The 19,522-nt window shown below is 44.3% G+C and overlaps 1 protein-coding gene across 8 annotated transcripts in view; it reads left to right on the top strand.

Annotated features, from left to right (window-relative positions):
* The window catches only part of Wasf3 (WASP family member 3), a 97,528-nt gene that overhangs the window by 50,757 nt on the left and 27,249 nt on the right, over positions 1-19,522 (top strand). For all 8 annotated transcript variants that reach the window (XM_087579284.1, XM_087579280.1, XM_087579282.1 and 5 more), the window contains 1 exon segment: positions 5,097-5,239. In XM_087579284.1, the coding sequence (XP_087435410.1) occupies positions 5,107-5,239 (133 nt within the window). In that variant the 5' untranslated portion in view covers positions 5,097-5,106.

The following is a 19,522-nucleotide window of genomic DNA, read 5'->3' as shown; positions in this document are numbered from 1 at the left end:
GACAAACTAACCATGCCTTTAACACAGATTCCTCTGCCCCTGGTAACCCATAAACATTTTGCTGGCAACCTTTGCTTCACACATAGCAGACAGATGTGAAAGCATGGTTTGATGCATGCATCCTGGGGTTTTTTTTTCCCATAAAGAAATTCTAGATGCTTCCATGGATTAGTGTCAGAAAAAATAAAGGCAACCTGGGAAAAGTATACACGTACTTCACACTGGGCCAGAGAGACACAGAAACCACTGCTTACCGTGGAACTGAAAAGCCATTTTGCTAACACTGCGGGTAGGGAAGTCAGCCTGTCTGTGTTGTCATGGAGAGAGGCACGGTGGTGAGAAAGGAAGGTTAGGATAGTGAAGGCTGACATTCTAGAGCAGCAGGCAGCAGAGGAGGCAGACGGTGTGGTACGTATGCAAGTGACTGGGTGACCGGCAGAATCAGGCTGTACTGAGGCCATTTGTGGTGACGGAGTGAGCAGAATTCATAGGCTTGGCTCACCCCAGAGCACAGGCAGCCACAGGCCTCCCTGTAACATCTCAGACATTCTTTTGGGTTGCAGGAATGAAGCTTAAGTGGGGGGAAAGAGGAAGCAGGAAGTTGCTGTTCGTTCTCCTTCCTCAGACTTCCCTGTTGCTGTAGAGGACAGCTTGGTGAGGTGTGGGGACAGCAGCAGTGAGACAGTTACCATGGAAAAGACAGTTCCCAACAGGACAGGGTCAGAGTAACATATGGGAAGCACCCAGTCCGTTAGGTGAGGGCGAAGGGCAAGAACTTCATCACAGTTTCTGTGGGGAAGTCACAGGTAGGGAAGACGCAGAATCGACTGTTTGAATAACTCTGTGGTCTCAGGGGATGGAGACTGTCCTTATTTGTCTTGATGGGATTGATTGAGGGAGGTGAACAGTGTCCAGGGCAGGGACCCAGCAGATGAAGTAGGGGTGTGAGGCTCTGGTTTGGCAGGGCTGCACATAAGAGCACAGCCTGGCTCAGTTCTTTGTTGATCCTAGTGATTGGCAGCTCTCAGAGGGGCGGGCTCTCTACAGCCAGGGCAAGGCCCACGTTCTGTTAGGGCTGTACGGCACTAAGCGTTTCTCATTTGTGCCCTAAAAACATCTTGTTAGTTTTAAAGTCAGCCTTTATAGCAATCTCCCAAGCATGCCGTGACCTCCCCTATTGGTTAGCCAGCAGCCCGCTAGCTTTGCACACAGAACTAAATGCCTTCGGCAGGGTAGGATGGGAAGCCACAGCACACAGACTGGGCAGGTGAGGGACATTGTGTTTTGTGGGAATCAGCCTGAGTCAGCTGCCTGACTGGCTAGAGTGCCACATGCATGTTTAAGTTTAACACCCTGTCCCACCCTGGGAGGTGGCGAATAGCTCCGTAGAAGATGGAACTCAGTTCTCTAATTCATTTTACATAAGACTTGAGACACCGGTGATATGTGTGTGTGAGAGTTCTGTATATTTGAACAATTGTAGGTGTGAATGGATGTGGGTGATGACTTTCTGTCCAGAAGGTTCTTTCTATACTGACCGCATTTCTGGACAAAAGTTAAAAGTTTGGCATTGAATTCTGAGTGGACACGGAAGAGAATATTATGTACAACTCTTAGCTGTCACACTTTGTTGGGAGTAAGGTGCTTAGAAGGAAGTGAATGCTTCGCTAGTCTCACAAGTGGCCTTGGGAGCAGCGGTTCAGACTCCTGTTCAGTGTCCGCCGCATTGTCTCTGTTTTCAGAAGCCCAGCCGTTCCTTCTGCCTTTGTTCCTCTGTGACTTGAACATGCATGTGAGCCTTGGGCACTTTCACAACTAAGGCAGCTTGTCTGTGGCTCCAGCATTACAGACCCATTGTCCTCCATGAGGGATGGGCCTCATTGGCCCTGCGCACAATGAAATGGTGACCAGCCCAGCCCCGTGCAGGTTTTATGCAGGTAACTCACAGGTGCAGGGAGTCCATGAGTGTAGTGGCCACGCCATGACCAGGACTGTTTTACATCACTCTTCCCTGACTTCTGACTCTTAGGCTCTTCCTGCCCCGTCTTCCGGGATGTTCTCTGAGCCTGGTGGGGTGCTATAGACATCTCGTGTAGGACCAAGCACAGCACAGTCAATTGCTCTCAGCACTTTGATGAGTCATACAGGCAAGCCCTCATGTACATGAAATGAAACATTTGAAAAAAAATCATTTAAAAGGCAAAGAATCCCATCTCTTCTTGGGGGAGCAGTTCTTTAGTTTAAAATACATATATTTGGGGGGCATATGAAAGTGAATCCTATTGGGAACCTCTTTCCTACTATGACTGCCCTTTATTGAAATCTGAGGCTCTGAAGGGTAGTTGGACGTTGTATGCCTTGCCTACTTCTGTAGGTTGAACTGGCTGACATTTTAGTACAGAGACGCTCTCCTGCCCAGGGTCAGTGTTTATAGATTCCCCTGCGCCCATTCCCAGGGAGAAGTGTTCTAGCCTCTGGGTAGGGAGTTTTCAGAGCAGTGGTGTTCCAGTCAGTGAAGATGGCTGTTCTAATGCTCCTCTGCTTTTCTCAGCCCTGCCCTTGCCCCACCCGCATCATGCCAAGTGGGGGAGAGAGAATCCATCCCTGCAGGGGAAGAAGGGGTTTTTAAACGGCCGTTCCCATTTCCCTCCTTCCTGGTGCCCCTGATTCTTGAGCATGTGTTTTAGAGTTCTTCATGTTTGTAGTCTAGGCCCGGCCTGCTCTGTCTGGCGATGTTGCATCTGAAGTCTGATGGCCACTTCCGTCTCTCGCTCTTTTCTTATTTGTCAGCTTTTCCTCAGAGTTGGCTCAGGGTTCAGTGGTTCCACCCCACGGTTGGTCAGCCTGTTGCATTCATTGGGCCTCTGGTGAAGTAGCATGTGTTATGCAGACAAAAGTGGGAAGAGCTGCTCACATCATTGACAAGAACCAAAAGGGAGAGGTGACTCAGGTCTGCTAGCCTCCTTCTGTGGCACTCCTGCAGTGACCTGAGTCCTGGACCCCAACTCTTCAAGTTTCTGCCTTCCCCTCATGGCATTGTTCAAATACCAGGACTATTATACTTGGATCACTGAAAGTCATTAGAAACCCGACAGTCGGTGTGTGTGTGTGTGTGTGTGTGTGTGTGTGTGTGTGTGTGTGCGCGCGCGCGCGCGCGCGCGCGCGCATGTGCACATGCAGGCACACACATATGTCCATGTGCATAGTTTTTTCAAAGCAGCACTCTTTATAATTGACTCAAATTTAAAATGGCTCAAAGGCATTCAGCAGTAGAATAGTAAGTCAGTCATGGTGCAGGCATGCCTGGTGTATAACAACAAATGTTCTATAGGCAAAGAAATAAGTATTATGTAGTGTATTTCTATGAATATACACAAATGTTTCTGGATATTCCATAGAAATATTACAACCCATAAAAATGAATGCTGTGGTGTCTTTTTAATTTTAGAAAAGATGTATTTAATTAAAATAGAATTATATAATTTCTTCCTTTTCTTCCTCTAGCCCTTCTCAGCTACCCTCCCCAAAACTCCTCCCATGCCCCTAACTCTTGTTGATGGCCTCCTTTTATTTGATTATATATATACATATATATGTATATATGTGTGTGTTTGCATGTATATGCAATATATGTATATATATACATATACATACTACTGAGTCCATTTTTAGTGATGGTGTATATATGATTTCAAGGCTGACCACTTTGCATTGGACAACCAATAAGGAGGCTTATCCCTGGGAGAGGCTATTTCTTCTCCCAGAAGTAAATAGTTGCCTGAAATCTTTGTCTAGATTGGGGCCTGCAGAATTGCTCAGCCCCTCTTTGCTGACATGCTTTTGACATTGCCGTTGTTTCAGCTTTGTTTACACAGCCATCTCCAGAAGAGCCTGTTTCACAGTAGACTCTTACAATCTTCCTGGCCCTTCTTCCTCGATGTTCCCTGAGCCGTGAATCCAGGACTTCTGTGTATCCACTGAGCTCCTCACAGTCTGTTGATCTCTATAAGATGTTCCGTTGTGGTTTTCTGTGGTAGTCACCATTGCTGTAAGGAGAAGCTTCTTTGATGAGGGTTGGAAGCTATACTTACTGGTGATATGGAGATAGGATTTGGAACTAGGAAGGAATTCCGCTGGTCTGGCCATGGTGGTTGTAGATTCCTGTCTAAGGTCCATGACCTCATCAGCCCCTAGAAGCTCTCTAGGATTCTAGTATCAGTCATGACTTCCTTCCTATCTGTTACAGTGAGAGCCAACATACACCAGCTTTGATAAATAGTACAAACCTTTTATTTAAAGAAAACCCACAAGATTTGGTCTGACTCCAGTTATACCAAACTCAGTCAAAAACTAAACCGTATGTTTAGAGGCTTCATGCATAGGTGGTAAAGTCTACAGAAGTCACACCTGCCTGGCCCTTGGTCACAGGGAGTGAGGAAGGAACTGTCACCAGAAAGAGACATTCTTGGATGCTAGCAGTCCCTGCTTGTCCAACCAGTGACTTCAAGGCACCTTCAAACATTTGTGAGAGATGTATATGGCATTTTGTGTCTATTTTGCTATAACTAGTAACTATGGGGCGTTTGTTTGTTTTATGATACAGGGTCTCACAGTGTTGTAGCCTTGGCTGACCTGAAACTCACTATGTAGACCAGGTTGACCTTGAACTCATAGAGATTCGCCTGCTTCTGCCTCTTGAGTGCTGGGATTAAAGGTGTGTGCCATCATGCCCTGCTTTCGTTAATTTATTTTTCTGGCCTTGTTCTTTTTCTGTCTGCTGTCATTTCAGGGGAGATTGAGGGCAGGATTCACCTGTTCAGTCTCTCACACATACCTAGAACTCTCGAGTATTCTTCTGTTAAAGGAGAATTCTACATAGATCTGACATCTATGCATTACCTTCTAGCCAACCCTTTCACAGAGGAATGGAAGGCTAATTGAAATTCCTTACCAAATGTTCATTTCCAAGAAAATTAAAACTCTAGATTTGTTTAAATGAGATCACAAATATATATGTGTATGTATGTATGCATACATATGTATGTATGAATGTACTTATGTATGTATATGAACATGTATATCTTTTTAACCTTTAGATTGTCAGCCATGCCTTTAGTGAAGAGGAACATTGAACCCCGGCACCTGTGCCGCGGCGCCCTGCCAGAAGGAATCACCAGTGAGCTCGAATGCGTGACCAACAGCACCCTTGCCGCGATCATCCGCCAGCTCAGCAGTCTGAGTAAGTCCCTTCTGTTTCCCCTGGCCACTGGTGGCACTTTACAGACTTCAGGGAACCCAGTGAATTTTGACTTGTGAGTGGCAACTGTGAAGAAAAGCATCTTCCTCCGTCCACCCTGGCAATGACTGTGTCTGCCCTGGGCTGCTGGCAGCTGACCCTGCATTTAAAGTTGTCATCGTGAAAATATGAGCTGCACATTGCTAGAGAGGACCAGATGGGTAGATATCACAATGTGTCCATTTTTAATGCCTTTTAAGATTAAGTTGATTGTGGATTGAAGTTTTTCTCAGCAAAACTATCTCACTAAATTTGACAGGACCAAGGGTCTTTTCTTTTTTCAATCTGTAAGGTTGGAAAGTAGTTAGGGTCCGCAGTGTACCTCTTATACAGCTGATGATCAGTAAATTCTGGCCCAGTTCCAAATAGAAAGTAACACCAGGTAAGCTGATTACTGCACATATTATCTGTGTTCTACCTGTGTGTAGTTCACTGACAGCAGCTACACCCTAAGGAAGAAAACACTCCACTGTCTGGTCAACAAAGGTTAACATTAAATACCCAAGGGATGTTCTTTTTAGGATTCAGAGAAGTACAAAAAGAATTTTCTTCTTCAGTGCTTTTTTGAAATTGTATTTTCCCACTTTGACTTCTCCATCCTGGCCCTGTTTTCCCACTTTGCCTCCATTCCTTTCAGTGGTGGTGGTTTTTCACTTAACACTTGTACGAAGTGGTAATAGCTGGACAGTCTCTATGAACGTTTATATTCAGGTAGTCTCAAACACAGAAGGGAGATGTGTACAGGAGTGTGTGTGTGTGTGTGTGTGTGTGTGTGTATGTGTGTGTGTGTGTGTGAGAGAGAGAGAGAGAGAGAGAGAGAGAGAGTCTCAAGTGCTTTTCTGTATTTATTTTTGAGAAGAACCACTGCAAATAACCATCTCTTTAAAAGGATTAGATTTGATACTGATACCTTTTACAGGGATTTGTAACCTTTGGATAAGGAAACTGTCACTTGGACATGAATTACCATCCATTTTGGAATGGATTTCCCTTGAAAGCTAAACTAATTACAGTTGATTTTGGGTTAGTGGTTGTTCATAGAATATATAAATTTAAATAATTACAGAAAAATCTCTTTCAAGTTATTGATAGATACAGTGTTTCTCTAAGTTCTCTTTCTTGCTAGTAGCTAAAATGTCTGTTGATACAGAATATGAGTAATGCAAACTGACTTAAACTTGAAAATTTAATAACCAGGCTACCCGTTGAACTGTGGTGTTCAGCAGAATGTTATATTAATCAGGTTTAGTCTACCTGTTTGGACATAGCCCCATGTAACTGGCTTTCCTACCTGTTTTGCTGCACAAAGCCCTTGCAGTAGGTATAGGCCCACAAGCCCTGCCAGATGTAGCCATGCTCCTGTGCTTGAAACCTGTACATATGCTAATTACACATAAGGGAATATTCATAAAGCACCTGACCTTTGGAGAAAGATATTTCCTGGGCCCAGGATTTCATGGATCGTGGAATTTCTTTAACTGTGGGAAAGGGCAGTAGAAAAATTGGAGTCGGAGTGCATCCTACTGGAACGGCCAGCGGCTACTACTGCCTTTGAGGTGGAGAACAGGCAGGCTTTAGATGATAGAGAGGAGTGGATCCTCCTGAGAGCCCCCAGTGGAACACAGCCTTGCGAATTTCTTGACTTTAATGCAGTGCAGACCAAGTCCATTCTAAATGCCAGGTTCCAGGAGTAAGATCATAACAGGAGTTTAAAGCCACCGTGGGGCTATCATACACACATTCAGTGGAAAGCCACCGCTCACTCTGGGGTGGATATTGTTGTATTGCACAGGATCATACAGAAACTTGATGTCTCTGAGCACTGCGGATTCTCTGTGGCTTCTTCCCTGGACCAGCGATGGGTACCTACATAGCTAGACTCCCTCCCAGTCAGTTCATATGAGGAAGCTGACCTAACGAACATAATGAATTATGGGGCCTGCTGTTAGGAAGTCGGCCTGGGGATAAGGAGCCCCATGACAGCATGGGAAACCCAAGTTGTAGAGGAGACAGATCTGAGAAGAAAGCAGCAGTCAACGGAGTCTGTATCTCCTCATAGTTCCGTAACTCCCCAGACAGCACCACCAACAGGCGACCAAGAGACCAAATACCTGAGCCTGTGGTGGACATTTCTTCTTGAAACCACCACTCGCAGTATATTTCAACTTTGTCCTCCACTCCGTTTGGTTGCATTGATAATGTACTCACCATTACACTTCAGTCTTTGGAGAGTCTTTCCAGGCAGAGTTTCTTGTGACTGAGTTCTAAGTGTGTGTGTGATGGGGGTGCAAGCTTCCTGTTCTCATCAAGTACTTGTGAGACGCAAGGCTGGAGACCAAGTTGAACTGAGCAGCCTAATTTCAGTGATGCTTCCTCCATGGGTGTGTGTGTGTGTGCGCGCCCACACGTGTGCACATGTGTGTTTGTCTCTCAATGATAACTTGGTCAAGGAAGAAATAAAGAAATTGGGGGTTGGGGATTTAGCTCAGTGGTAGAGCGCTTGCCTGGCAAGCGCAAGGCCCCGGGTTCGGTCCCCAGCTCCGGGGGAAAAAAAAAGACAAAAAAAAAAAAAAAAGAAATTAAAGACTTCTTAGAATTTAATGAAAATGAAGGCATAACATACCCAAACTTATGGGACACAATGAAAACTGTGCTAAAAGGAAAACTCATAGCTCTGAGTGCTTCCAAAAAGAAACAGGAGAGAGCATACATCAGCAGCTTGACAGCACACCTAAAAGCTCTAGACCAAAAAAAAGCAAATACACCCAGGAGGAGTAGAAGGCAAGAAATAATCAATCTCAAGGCTGAAGTCAACCAAGTAGAAACAGAAAGGACCATACAAAGAATCAATAGAACCAGAAGCTGGTTCTTTGAGAAAATCAACAAGATAGATAAACCTTAGCGAGACTAACCAGAGGACACAGAGAGTGTGTCCAAATTAACAAAATCAGAAATGAAAAGGGACACATAACAACGGAATCTGAGGAAATTAAAAAAAAATCATCAGATCCTACTATAAAAGCCTATATTTCACAAAACTAGAAAATCTGGATGAAATGGACAATTTTCTAGACAGATACCAGGTTAAATCAGGAACAGATAAACCATTTAAACAACCCCATAACTCCTAAGGAAATAGAAGCAGTTATTAAAAGTCTCCTAACCAAAAAAGAGCCCAGGTCCAGACGGGTTTAGTGCAGAATTCTATCAGACTTTCATAGAAGACCTCATACCAATACTGTCCAAACTATTTCGCAGAATAGAAACAGATGGATCACTCCTGAATTCCTTCTATGAAGCCACAATTACGCTTATGCCTAAACCACACAAAGACCCAACAAAGAAAGAGAACTTCAGACCAATTTCCCTTATGAATATGGATGCAAAAATACTCCATAAAATTCTTGCAAACTGAATCCAAGAACACATCAAAACTATCATCCATCATGATCAAGTAGGCTTCATTCCAGGGATGCAGGGATGGTTTAATATACGGAAGTCCATCAACATAATCCACTATGTAAACAAACTCAAAGAAAAAAAAATACATGATCATTTCATTAGATGTTGAGAAAGCATTTGACAAAATTCAATGCCCCTTGATGATAAAAGTCTTGGAAAGATCAAGAATTCAAGGCCTATACCTAAACATAGTAAAAGCCATATACAGCAAACCAGTAGCTAACATCAAACTAAATGGAGAGAAACTTGAAGCAATCCCACTAATACCAGGGACTAGACAAGGCTGCCCACTCTCTCCCTACTTATTCAATATAGTTCTTGAAGTTCTAGCCAGAGCAATCAGACAACAAAAGGAGATCAAAGGGAAAGATTGGAAAAGAAGAAGTCAAAATATCACTATTTGCAGATGATATGATAGTATATTTAAGTGACCCCAAAAGTTCCTCTAGAGAACTCTTAAACCTGATAAAGAACTTCAGCAAAGTGACTGGATATAAAATTAACCCAAACAAATCAGTAGCCTTCCTCTACTCAAAGGATAAACAGGCTGAGAAAGAAATTAGGGAAATGACACACTTTACAATAGTCACAAATTACATAAAATACCTCTGTGTGACTCAACCAAGCAAGTGAAAGATCTGTATGACATGAACTTCAAGTCTCTGAAGAAAGAAATTTAAGATCTCAGAAGATGGAAAGACCTCCAACGCTCATGGATTAGAAGGATTAATACGGTAAAAATGGCCATTTTGCCCAAAGCAATCTATAGATTCAGTGCAATCTCCATCAAAATTCCAAATCAGTTCTTCATAGAATTAGAAAGAGCAATTTGCAAATTCATTTAGAATAACAAAAAACCCAGGATAGCGAAAACTATTCTCAACAATAAAAGAACTTCTGGGGGAATCCCTGACCTCAAGCAGTATTACAGAGCAATAGTGATAAAAACTGTGTGGTATTGGTACAGAGACAGACACGTAGATCAGTGGAATAGAATTGAAGACTGAGAAATGAACCCACACACCTATGATCACTTGATCTTTGACAAAGGAGCTAAAACCATCTAGTGGAAAAAAGACAGCATTTTCAACAAATAGTACTAGTTCAACTGGAGGTCAGCATGTAGAAGAATGCAAAATGATCCATTCTTATCACCCTGTACAAAGCTCAAGTCCAAGTGGATCAAGGACCTCCGCATCAAACCAGATACACTCAAACTAATAGAAGAAAAAGTGGGGAAGAATCTGGAACACATGGGCACTGGGGATAATTTCTTGAACAAAACACCAATGGCTTATGCTCTAAGATCAAGAATTGACAAATGAGACCTCATAAAACTACAAAGCTTCTGTAAGGCATAGGACACTGTCATTAGGGCAAAAAGGCAACCAACAAAATGGGAAAAGATCTTTACCAATCCTACATCTGATAGAGGGCTAATATCCAATATATACAAAGAACTCAAGAAGTTAGACTCCAGAGAGCCAAATGACCCTATTAAAAATTGGTTACAGAGCTAAACAAAGAATTCTCAGCTGAGGATTATCGAATGGCTGAAAAGCACCTAAAGAAATGTTCAACATCCTTAGTCATCAGGGAAATTCAAATAAAAACAACCCTGAGATTCCACCTCACACCAATCAGAATGGCTAAGGTCAAAAACTCAGGTGACAGCAGATGCTGGTGAGGATGTGGAGAAAGAGGAACACTCCTCCATTGTTGGTGGGATTGAAGACTGGTACAACCACTCTGGAAATTAGTCTGGAGGTTCCTCAGAAAATTGGACATTCCACTACCTGAGGACTCAGCTATACTTCTCCTGGGCATATACCCAAAAGACGCTCCAACATATAACAAAGACACATGCTCCACTATGTTCATAGCAGCCTTATTTATAATAGCCAGAAGCTGGAAAGAACCCAGATGCCCTTCAACAGAGGAATGGATACAGAAAATGTGGTACATCTACACAATTGAGTACTACTCAGCTATCAAAAACAATGACTTCATGAAATTCATAGGCAAATGGATGGAACTGGAAAATATCATCCTGAGTGAGGTAACCCAATCACAGAAAAACACACATGGTATGCACTCACTGGTAAGTGGATATTAGCCCAAAAGCTCGAATTGCCAAAGATATAATCCACAGACCACATGATGTTCAAGAAGGATGACCAAAGTGTGAATGTTTCAGCCCTTCTTAAAAGGGGGAACAAAAATATTCATGGGAGGGGATATGGAGACAAAGTTTGGAGCAGAGACTGAAGGAACGGCCATTCAGAACCTGCCCAATCTGGGGATCCAGCTCATATACACACAGCCACCAAAACTAGACAATGCCTATAAAGCCAAGAAGTGCATGCTGACAGGAGCCTGATACAGCTGTCTCCTGAGAGGCTTAGCCGGAGCATGACAAATACAGAGGCGAGTGCTAGCAGCCAACCATTGAACTGAGAATGGGGTCCCCATTGGACAAGTCAGAGAAAGGATTGAAGGAGCTGAAGGGGCTTGCAACCCCATAAAAAGAACAATATCAACCAACCAGAGCTCCCAGGGACTAAACCAGTACCCAAAGAGTATGCATGGACAGACCCATAGCTCCAGCTGCATATGTAGCAGAGGACAGCCTTGTTGGGCACCAATGGGAGGAGAAGCCCTTGGTCCTTCCACCCATCCCTGCCTAGTGCAGGGGTGTGTCAGGGGGTTAGGTGGGAACAGGGGGTGGACACAGTGGTGCAGCATTAGAGTCTCAGCACCGAGGTAGTAGAGTTCAGAGTCATCTGTGTGTGTGTGTGTGTGTGTGTGTGTGTGTGTGTGTTGTGTGTGGGGTGTGTGTGTGTATGTGTGTGTGGTGTGTGTGTGTGTGATGTGTGTGTGTGTGGTGTGTGTGTGTGTGATATGTGTGTATGTGGTGTGTGTCTGTGTGTGTGTTTGGTGTGTGTGTATGTGGTGTGTGTCTGTGTGTGTGTTTGGTGTGTGTGTATGTGGTGTGTGTATGTGTGTGTGTGTGTGTGTGTGTGTGTGTGTGTGTGTGTGTGTAGTGACTTCCAGGCCAGCCTGACTGCATGAGACCCAGTCTTTGATGGATTTTTCCTTCCAGTTCCTAACCATCAGATGGTGTTACTGGTTGTTTGTTTTGTTTTGGTGTCGAGGTCCTGGCCTAAGTCCTTATGCATGGTCAAATATCCCACCAAAGCAGAATCTTTTTAAAAACTTCCTTCGGGTCTGTAACCTTTATTCAGTCAATCCAGATGAGAAAGAATTACCTAACCTTCTCTACTTTCTGTCCAAACCCCCATCCTCTGCCCACCATGAAATCCCATCCTTCTTCCTCCCACCCACCATCAAATCAATCCAATCCCTGTCCCCACCCCATCAAATCCCATCCTTCTTCCCCCCACCCACCCTCAGAGATTCACTTTCAGGTGTGGGTCCAGATGGGTGCTGTGCAGCACCGGGACTTCCCGCAGGTGTGAGAACGATGCTGGCTGGCTGACCGGCCACTGTGGTCAGAATGGTTTCAGAGGGGGCTTCAGGATTTTCCTTGATCCACACTTGTTGTCCCTCTCTCGGTCACAGCAGCCTGCCAGGAGAGACACCGGAAATCTCCAAGGAAGTAGCAATTGAGACTGGCACTCACATCATCCAGGAAGATTCTGGACCTGTACACAGAATAGGATGTGGAGCTCTGTGCTCTGCTGCCTTTGGGGTGTTTGGCACACTCCTTTGACAGCCCAGTGGAGCGCAGGTCTCTAGGCAAGGGAGCTTTACAGCATTGTTTCTAGTGGGGTTGTTAGGAAACCTTTTCAACAAGACAGTATTGGTTGCTGCTGCTAAATTTAGTGACAGTTATAGCTTGTAACTTGTAACTTGAAGACTGTTAGTGTAAAGACAAAGGCCTGTAAGCCTTCGGAGTTTACCCAGTAACAAAGTACCTGCAATGCAGTCTCAGGTTGTTTTCAAATATGAATTCCCAGTGCAGGAGATCAGAGCAGTGGGGAAAGAGAAAAGCCCCCACTGCTGCAGCTGTGGCTAACACTGCACAGCTTGCTGTCCAGCTGAGGAGCGTTGAGGGGTTCCTTCAAATAATGACAGTCACTCTGCACACCAGTTAGCATGAAACCTAGAATACTTCCACCATTTTCCTTGATTGATAATCCCAAACTCTTGTACCTCCCAGCCAGCTGCTCAATTAAAACTGCAGTATTGATTTGCAATCAGATCCTGGCTGGTATTGTAGTGAAGTAACAGCTTTCATAAGTTATAACTTTGCTAAGGTTGGAAACTTCTAAGAAAGAAGCCTTTTAAAAATAAAAAGATGAACCACCAAATAGAAGAAACATGTTTTATGCACATTTTTTGCTAAAAGACTCATCAAAGAAGTTTTAAAACTCAGTATTAAGCGAGGAGGAACTGATTTTGAAGAGAACAAATACTGGGGCCGAGAGATGGCTTAGCCACAAGAGCACTGGCTGCTCTTGCAGAGGACCTGGGCTCAGTTCTCAGAACCCACATGGCAGCTCACAACCATTTGTCAATTGCAGGGGATCTGATGCCTTCTGCTGGCCTCTGTAGATACTGCATGCACAAAGATTTGTGTAGGCAAAACACTCCTACACATAAAAGTAAATATATCTTTCTAAAAAGCTGAATAAATCCCAGTATTCTTTGGCCAAGGAAGAATGAGATAATGAAGAAGTGAATAAGGAAAGACTCAACACCATTAGAGTATGATTTTAATATAATTTTCCTTTTAAAGGAAAACACTGTGACTGTTACTTTCTTCTATTCTTTTTTTTCTTTTCTTTTCTTTTATTCGGAGCTGGGGACCGAACGCAGGACCTTGCGCTTGCTAGGCAAGCGCTCTACCACTGAGCTAAATCCCCAACCCCTACTTTTTTCTATTCTTATGATAATAAATGTTCCCTTTATTTCCTTTAAAATGCACTCTCTCTCTCTCTCTCTCTCTCTCTCTCTCTCTCTCTCTCTCTCACACACACACACGCACACACACACTATACTCGATTATATGTAAAAAGTATAGCACAAAATTACACAGACTACACAGTATTCAACCCTGCACCAGTTCAGTGAATTACTGAAGAGACTGCTTTGTATCTGTCGTTATAAGAATGACATCTCAGTATATAAATAACTATGAAGCCTGTCCTCTGTGAAGCTGTTCACCTAAGGAACTTTGAATAGCTGAGGGGATTGTATCCATAGACTTATTTAACCCTTTTCACTGTTGGAATGCATGAGACTCCTTTCTGGGGAGCACTAGTACATAACATATCTTTGGGCGCTCTGGAAACAAACATCCTGCCATCTTAATAGCCATCAACTTACTTGTAGTGAGAGAGAGTCTCTGTAGATGGCTTAGAACTGAGTTCATTCATGTAAAATCCCACGCTTTCCCCTAATCATTGCTGTCATCTTAGAAGAGATTACCAAGAGACATAAACAACGAGGTGAAAATACACGGTTAAGGTTAAAGATACAGACTTGAAGGAAATCATGGGTAGAAAATGTATACTGCAATTGCAATGCGTAATACGAAAGCTGGTCTGGTTAATATCAGATGGGAAGGGTGAAGGGTGTTATACACAAAAGAGCCAAGAACATGGACTAAACCTGTTCATGTAGTGAAACACCTCACGGCCCAGGTGTAAGCAAGAACTTTCTGAACAGGACTCCAGCAGGGCAGGAGATCTCACCCAGAACTAACAGAGTCGTAGCACAGAATTAAAAAGCTTCTCCACAGCCAAGGAACCCGTCAGCAGATCAAACACCCTGCAGAGTGAGAGAGACCCCAGCAGCTACACTTCAGACAGGGGTTCACATCTTGGTTGCCTAGAGAAATGTTAACATTGTGCACAAGAAAATAAAATTCCAGTTAGTGATGGATTGAATGGACACACTCAAAAGAAGAGACACAAGTGACTAGTAACACCCCAAAAACTGCTCAACGACTGACCGCAGTGAACGGCAATCACCTAGAAAATAGGCGACAATGAAGACGGGGTGAGGGAAGACAATGTTTTACTCATTGCCAGTAGGAAGAAAACTGGTGTGGCCATTATGGAAACTAGCATGGAACTTTCTCGAGACTACACAGTCCAGGTTGTTTACCCATGGGCGTATTCTACGGACCTCAAGCCCCGCCACAAAGACACTCTGATGTCTGTGTTTGCTGCTGTTCTGCTCACACCTCCCGGAACTGGAGTTACAAGTGGTTGTGAGCTGTCTAACATGGGCGCAGGGACTCAAACCTGGTCCTCACTGCAAGGACGGTGGCAAGGAAGTGCGATCGGCCTGGATGCCCATGGACAGTTTGGATAATGAAACTGGGCGCGCCTATTCAACTGTGAAGAAGATTATAAAATTTGCAGGAAACTAGGTGCACATGGAGATGACTACACTCTGTGTGGCCACCTAGACTCAGAGAGACAAAGATGGTGTGTTCTCCCTCACTTGCAGATCCAAGATTGGTGTGGATATAGGTCATGAAAGCATGAGAAGAGTTGAAATGCAGGACAGTATCAGCACATGTGACTGAGGGAGGAAAAGAAGTTTCTAGGGCTAACAGTGGGGCTTCGTGAGGGAGAGGGAAGGTAGACAGAATATGTTTTATTTGAAGATGCTATAATGAAACCTAATCCTTTGTAGAATAATTAATATATATGTGTGTGTGTGTATAAAACATTTATATAAACACACACACACACACACACACACACATATATATGTATATATATATATATGTATTACAGAGGCAGAAAAGTAAAATTATCAATATAAAGTGTCTTAGTGAGGGCTTCCATTGCTGGCAAGAGACACAGTGACCAAGGCATCTCTTATAAAGGACAGCATTTAACTGAGGCTGGTTTACAGATTCAGAGGTTTAGTCCCTCATCATCACAGCAGGAGGCACGGCCGCACGCAGGCAGATGTGGTGCTGGAGAAGGAGCTGAGAGTTCCGCATCTTGTTCTGAAGGCAGCCAGGAGAGACCAGTGTCCTCAGGCAGCTAGGAGGACATTTCCTTCCAGGAGTAGAACCTGATCATAGTAGGATGCCTCTAAAGCCCCACCCCACCGTGACGTACTTCCTCCAACAAGGCCACACCTCCTGACAGTGCCTTTTCCTTTGCCCAAGCGAATTCAAACCATCACATAAGGAGGAATGTAGGGATTACTTCATAACCGACGATCTGGAACACAGTACAATTCACATGTTAAAAATGTATGTGCATGTGGTAAGAGTGCTTCAAAGCACAAGAAAGAACAATAAACAGAACTCAGCACCTGGAGAATGCCTTAGCAGTTAAGACTTCTTGCTGCTCTTGCAGAGGACCCAAGTGTAATTCTCAGCATCCACCGGGCAGCTCACAACGTCCGGCTCCGGGGAATCCGATGCCCTTGCCTGGCCTCTGTGGGCACTACTCCTATGTGCACATAGCTATACACAGATACACGCATATATACAGAATTAAAAAGAAAACCAGACTGTTTTAACAATAAAATAAACAAAACTAACAGGAAACATACAAATTACAAATAACATTTGGGGGTATGATTTTAAAAACCCCTAATTATTGAAAGAAAATGTAGACAAAATAATTTATAGTAACATGAAATATTTGAATGATCCTACTAATCAGTTTGGCTTAGTGGCTTTTGTGTGATAAACTTGCAAGCTGTAGAATATACATTCTCGAATCGTAAGATGGCTGAGCAGATATAAGTGCTCCATGCCAAACCTGAGGACCTGAGCTTGACAACGGGAAGCTCGTGGTGGGAGGAGAGGACTGACTTCTACAAGTTGCCCTCTGACCTCGCTATGTGCAGGATGGGGTACGTACTCACGCGAGCATGGACACATATGTAGGCATGCATGCATGTATACATACACACTTTTTCAATATTCTACAATTTATTTTTATGTATATGAATAATTTTGCCTTTAGTTATTTCTGTGGACTACATATATGCAGCACCCATGGAGGCCAGAAGAGGCATCAGATCCCCTTGGAACTGGAGCTACAGATGGTTGAGTCACCGTGTGGGTGCTGGGAATTGAACCCAGGTCCTCTGGAAGAGCAGCCAGTGCTCTAACCACTGGGCCATCTCTCCAGCCTACATAATTTTTTTTCTTGTTTAAAGAATATACACTTTCTAAAAGACTATTCCCAGGGAGCATCTACCAGATGGAGCACCTGCTATTATATAAAACATAAGTATAAAGAGATTAATATAGCGTGTGATGATGATGAGATGCCAATTATCTTTAAGATAATTTTCAAATATTGGGAATTCAAGCAACATTATTTTAGAGTATTGCTGGTCAAAGGAAAATTTAAAACGGGAATTAGAAACACTTTCAGAGTGATAATAAAGCAGAGTACCGGTGTGTTTGTGGGATTTACACGTGGATATCCATGGTGAATTGCTCAGCCACGCTGCTCTAATACCCTCCTTAATCAGGCTTTGTGGCTTTAGACTTGGCACGTCCTATCCCACCTCACGTGTACACTCCTGAATATGCTGATCTCACTTACAAAAGAGACCCGTGCTCCCCTTCTGAGCAAAGCAGCCCAGTGCCAGCGCCCGTGCCCTCTACTGTCTGCCCCTCTTCCCCGCGGCTGGGCCGGTCCATTTCTGCCACCAAATCCTGAGGGCTCCTGTCCTGCTCTCCTCAGGCTCCCAACGGATGTAGCCTGGCAGGGATGCTCCCGAATCTCTACACCGTGCTCCCCTCCCCTCCCCTCCCTTCCCTTCCCTTCCCTCCCCTCCCCTCCCCTCCCCTCTCCTCCCCTCCCCTCCTCTCCTGTCCTCTCTGGTTACTGATTCTCTTCACAGCAAGGTTCCTTCAAGCGCCCCAGGCTTCACAGCCTCCACTCCCCTGATTGTCTGCTGATGAACCTGCCTCAGTCCTGCAGTGAAGTCCAAGTGGCTAATGCCCCAGTCTCACTCACTTTACACGATCTGGATCTGTTATCGGGACTCACCATTAGGATCTTACTGATGTATTTATATTTTGTATTTATATTTACTGATGTATTTATATTTTGTCTCTTCCATGCACGTGGCAAGCCAATCTGATGGTCTTCATGCTATGACTTCAAAGTTTATAGCTACAGTCCTGGCCTCTCCCCTCGATTTCCGATTCCTTTATACAACTGCTCACTTGATAGCATCAGAGCACTTCAGACTCGATACGCCTGAAACACAGTGTCTAATTTCTCCCTCTGTTTCTCTCATCTCTTGTACCCAGATGTCCACTCCATAGCAAGTGGGCTTAGTCGCCTTGGGAATAGACACTTAATTTGCACACCTCTCACTTCCCAGTGGGGAAAATTCTCCCCACCCGAATCATGACCACTTCTCCCCTCTGGGGAGGAGCCTCCCGTTGTCTCTCGTTGCTGCATTCTAGCCCCGCCCCCTGAAAGTACACACGTATTTGTGCAATCCATGACCTGGGGCTCAGTGACCCTGGCCTCCTGGGTGTTGCTCACACACACCAAGGGCAATGCTGTCTTCTGATGGACGTTCTTCCCCTGATAGAGCCCTCTTTGCTTCTGTTGATATAGTTTACCCAAGACCATGTGGTACACAGACATACCTGCAGGCACAAAGCCCACAGACATAAAATAATAATAAAGAACTCTCAGTTGTCAACATGGTGAAAGTCCCTTCGTTATCTGTACTCTAAGACAATTCAGAGGCATATTTCTCTGTTGGACGTGAGTGGAAATGGACTCACACGGTCCTAATGAATTCCTAAGCAGAACCTTTGGTGCTAACAACTACGTTGCAACTCCCTCAACATGGTCCTTAGCTCGCTTCAGCGTTACTCTAGTTCAACTGTTAATAGACTTGCTATATTGATGAGCAGAACTCAGCATTCCACATCGTTTCGGGAAATCGCAGACTAAAATGGCAACACATTATGCACATTCACCAGAAAACATGGCTCCTTCCACTTCCTTCCTGTCAGCCCCTCACTCGCTGTCTGCAACGGGAAAATACTAATTATAGAAGTCTAATTTCTCTATCCCTTTATCAGTTGAGAGCTTCTGGGTGGGAAGACAGCATCGCTGCATGTTCTCCATCTCCTTAAGCATTCACGGGAGAGGCTACATGTCACCATTTCCTACTCGTATAGCACCTAGCACACAGTGACCCTCTCCCTCATCACGAGTCACCATGCTTGAAAGGACGCTGTAACTTCTGCAGGAGTCTGAGGTGTACTCCTCTATCCTCTCGATATACCATCCCTCAGGTTGACTGTTGTCATAGCAAAGGGGGAAGAGGAGTTCTGGAAATTTCCTTGGTGTGCACGCTTATGTGCATGGCTGTGCGTGCACACGCGGGCACTCACATGTATGCGCGTGCCTAGGTAGAACCAAGGTATTTCAGACAGGGTGTGATCGATGTTCTTTCACATTCCTGGTACCTGTTAAAGAGGCACCCCAAAGGAGCAGAAACATGGAATCCACTTAGCTAATACTCTCGACAAGTCTGTGACCAGCAACATCTGCATGCTTACTCGCTAGTGGGAACACTGTGAAGTCTGCCATAGAAAAAGAAAAAATAAACAAAAAAGAAAAAGAAAAAAGAGAACCAGCTCTGTGCAGGTAGTGAAGACATTACAGGTTCCATGCTCACAAAGCCAGTGAGATCAAAACCAGATTAGCTTGACGTGAGTCAGGAGTAAGATGAGCTTAAGGCTTCTCATGGGAGCAGAGGGTAGGTGTCTTG

This window comes from Rattus norvegicus, chromosome 12 (genome assembly GCF_021556685.1).
Source record: "Rattus norvegicus strain SHRSP/BbbUtx chromosome 12, alternate assembly SHRSP_T2T, whole genome shotgun sequence".
Taxonomy (NCBI): Eukaryota; Metazoa; Chordata; class Mammalia; order Rodentia; family Muridae; genus Rattus; species Rattus norvegicus.
The sequence above is the reverse complement of the archived record's forward strand: the minus strand, read 5'-3'. Positions and strand labels throughout refer to the sequence as shown.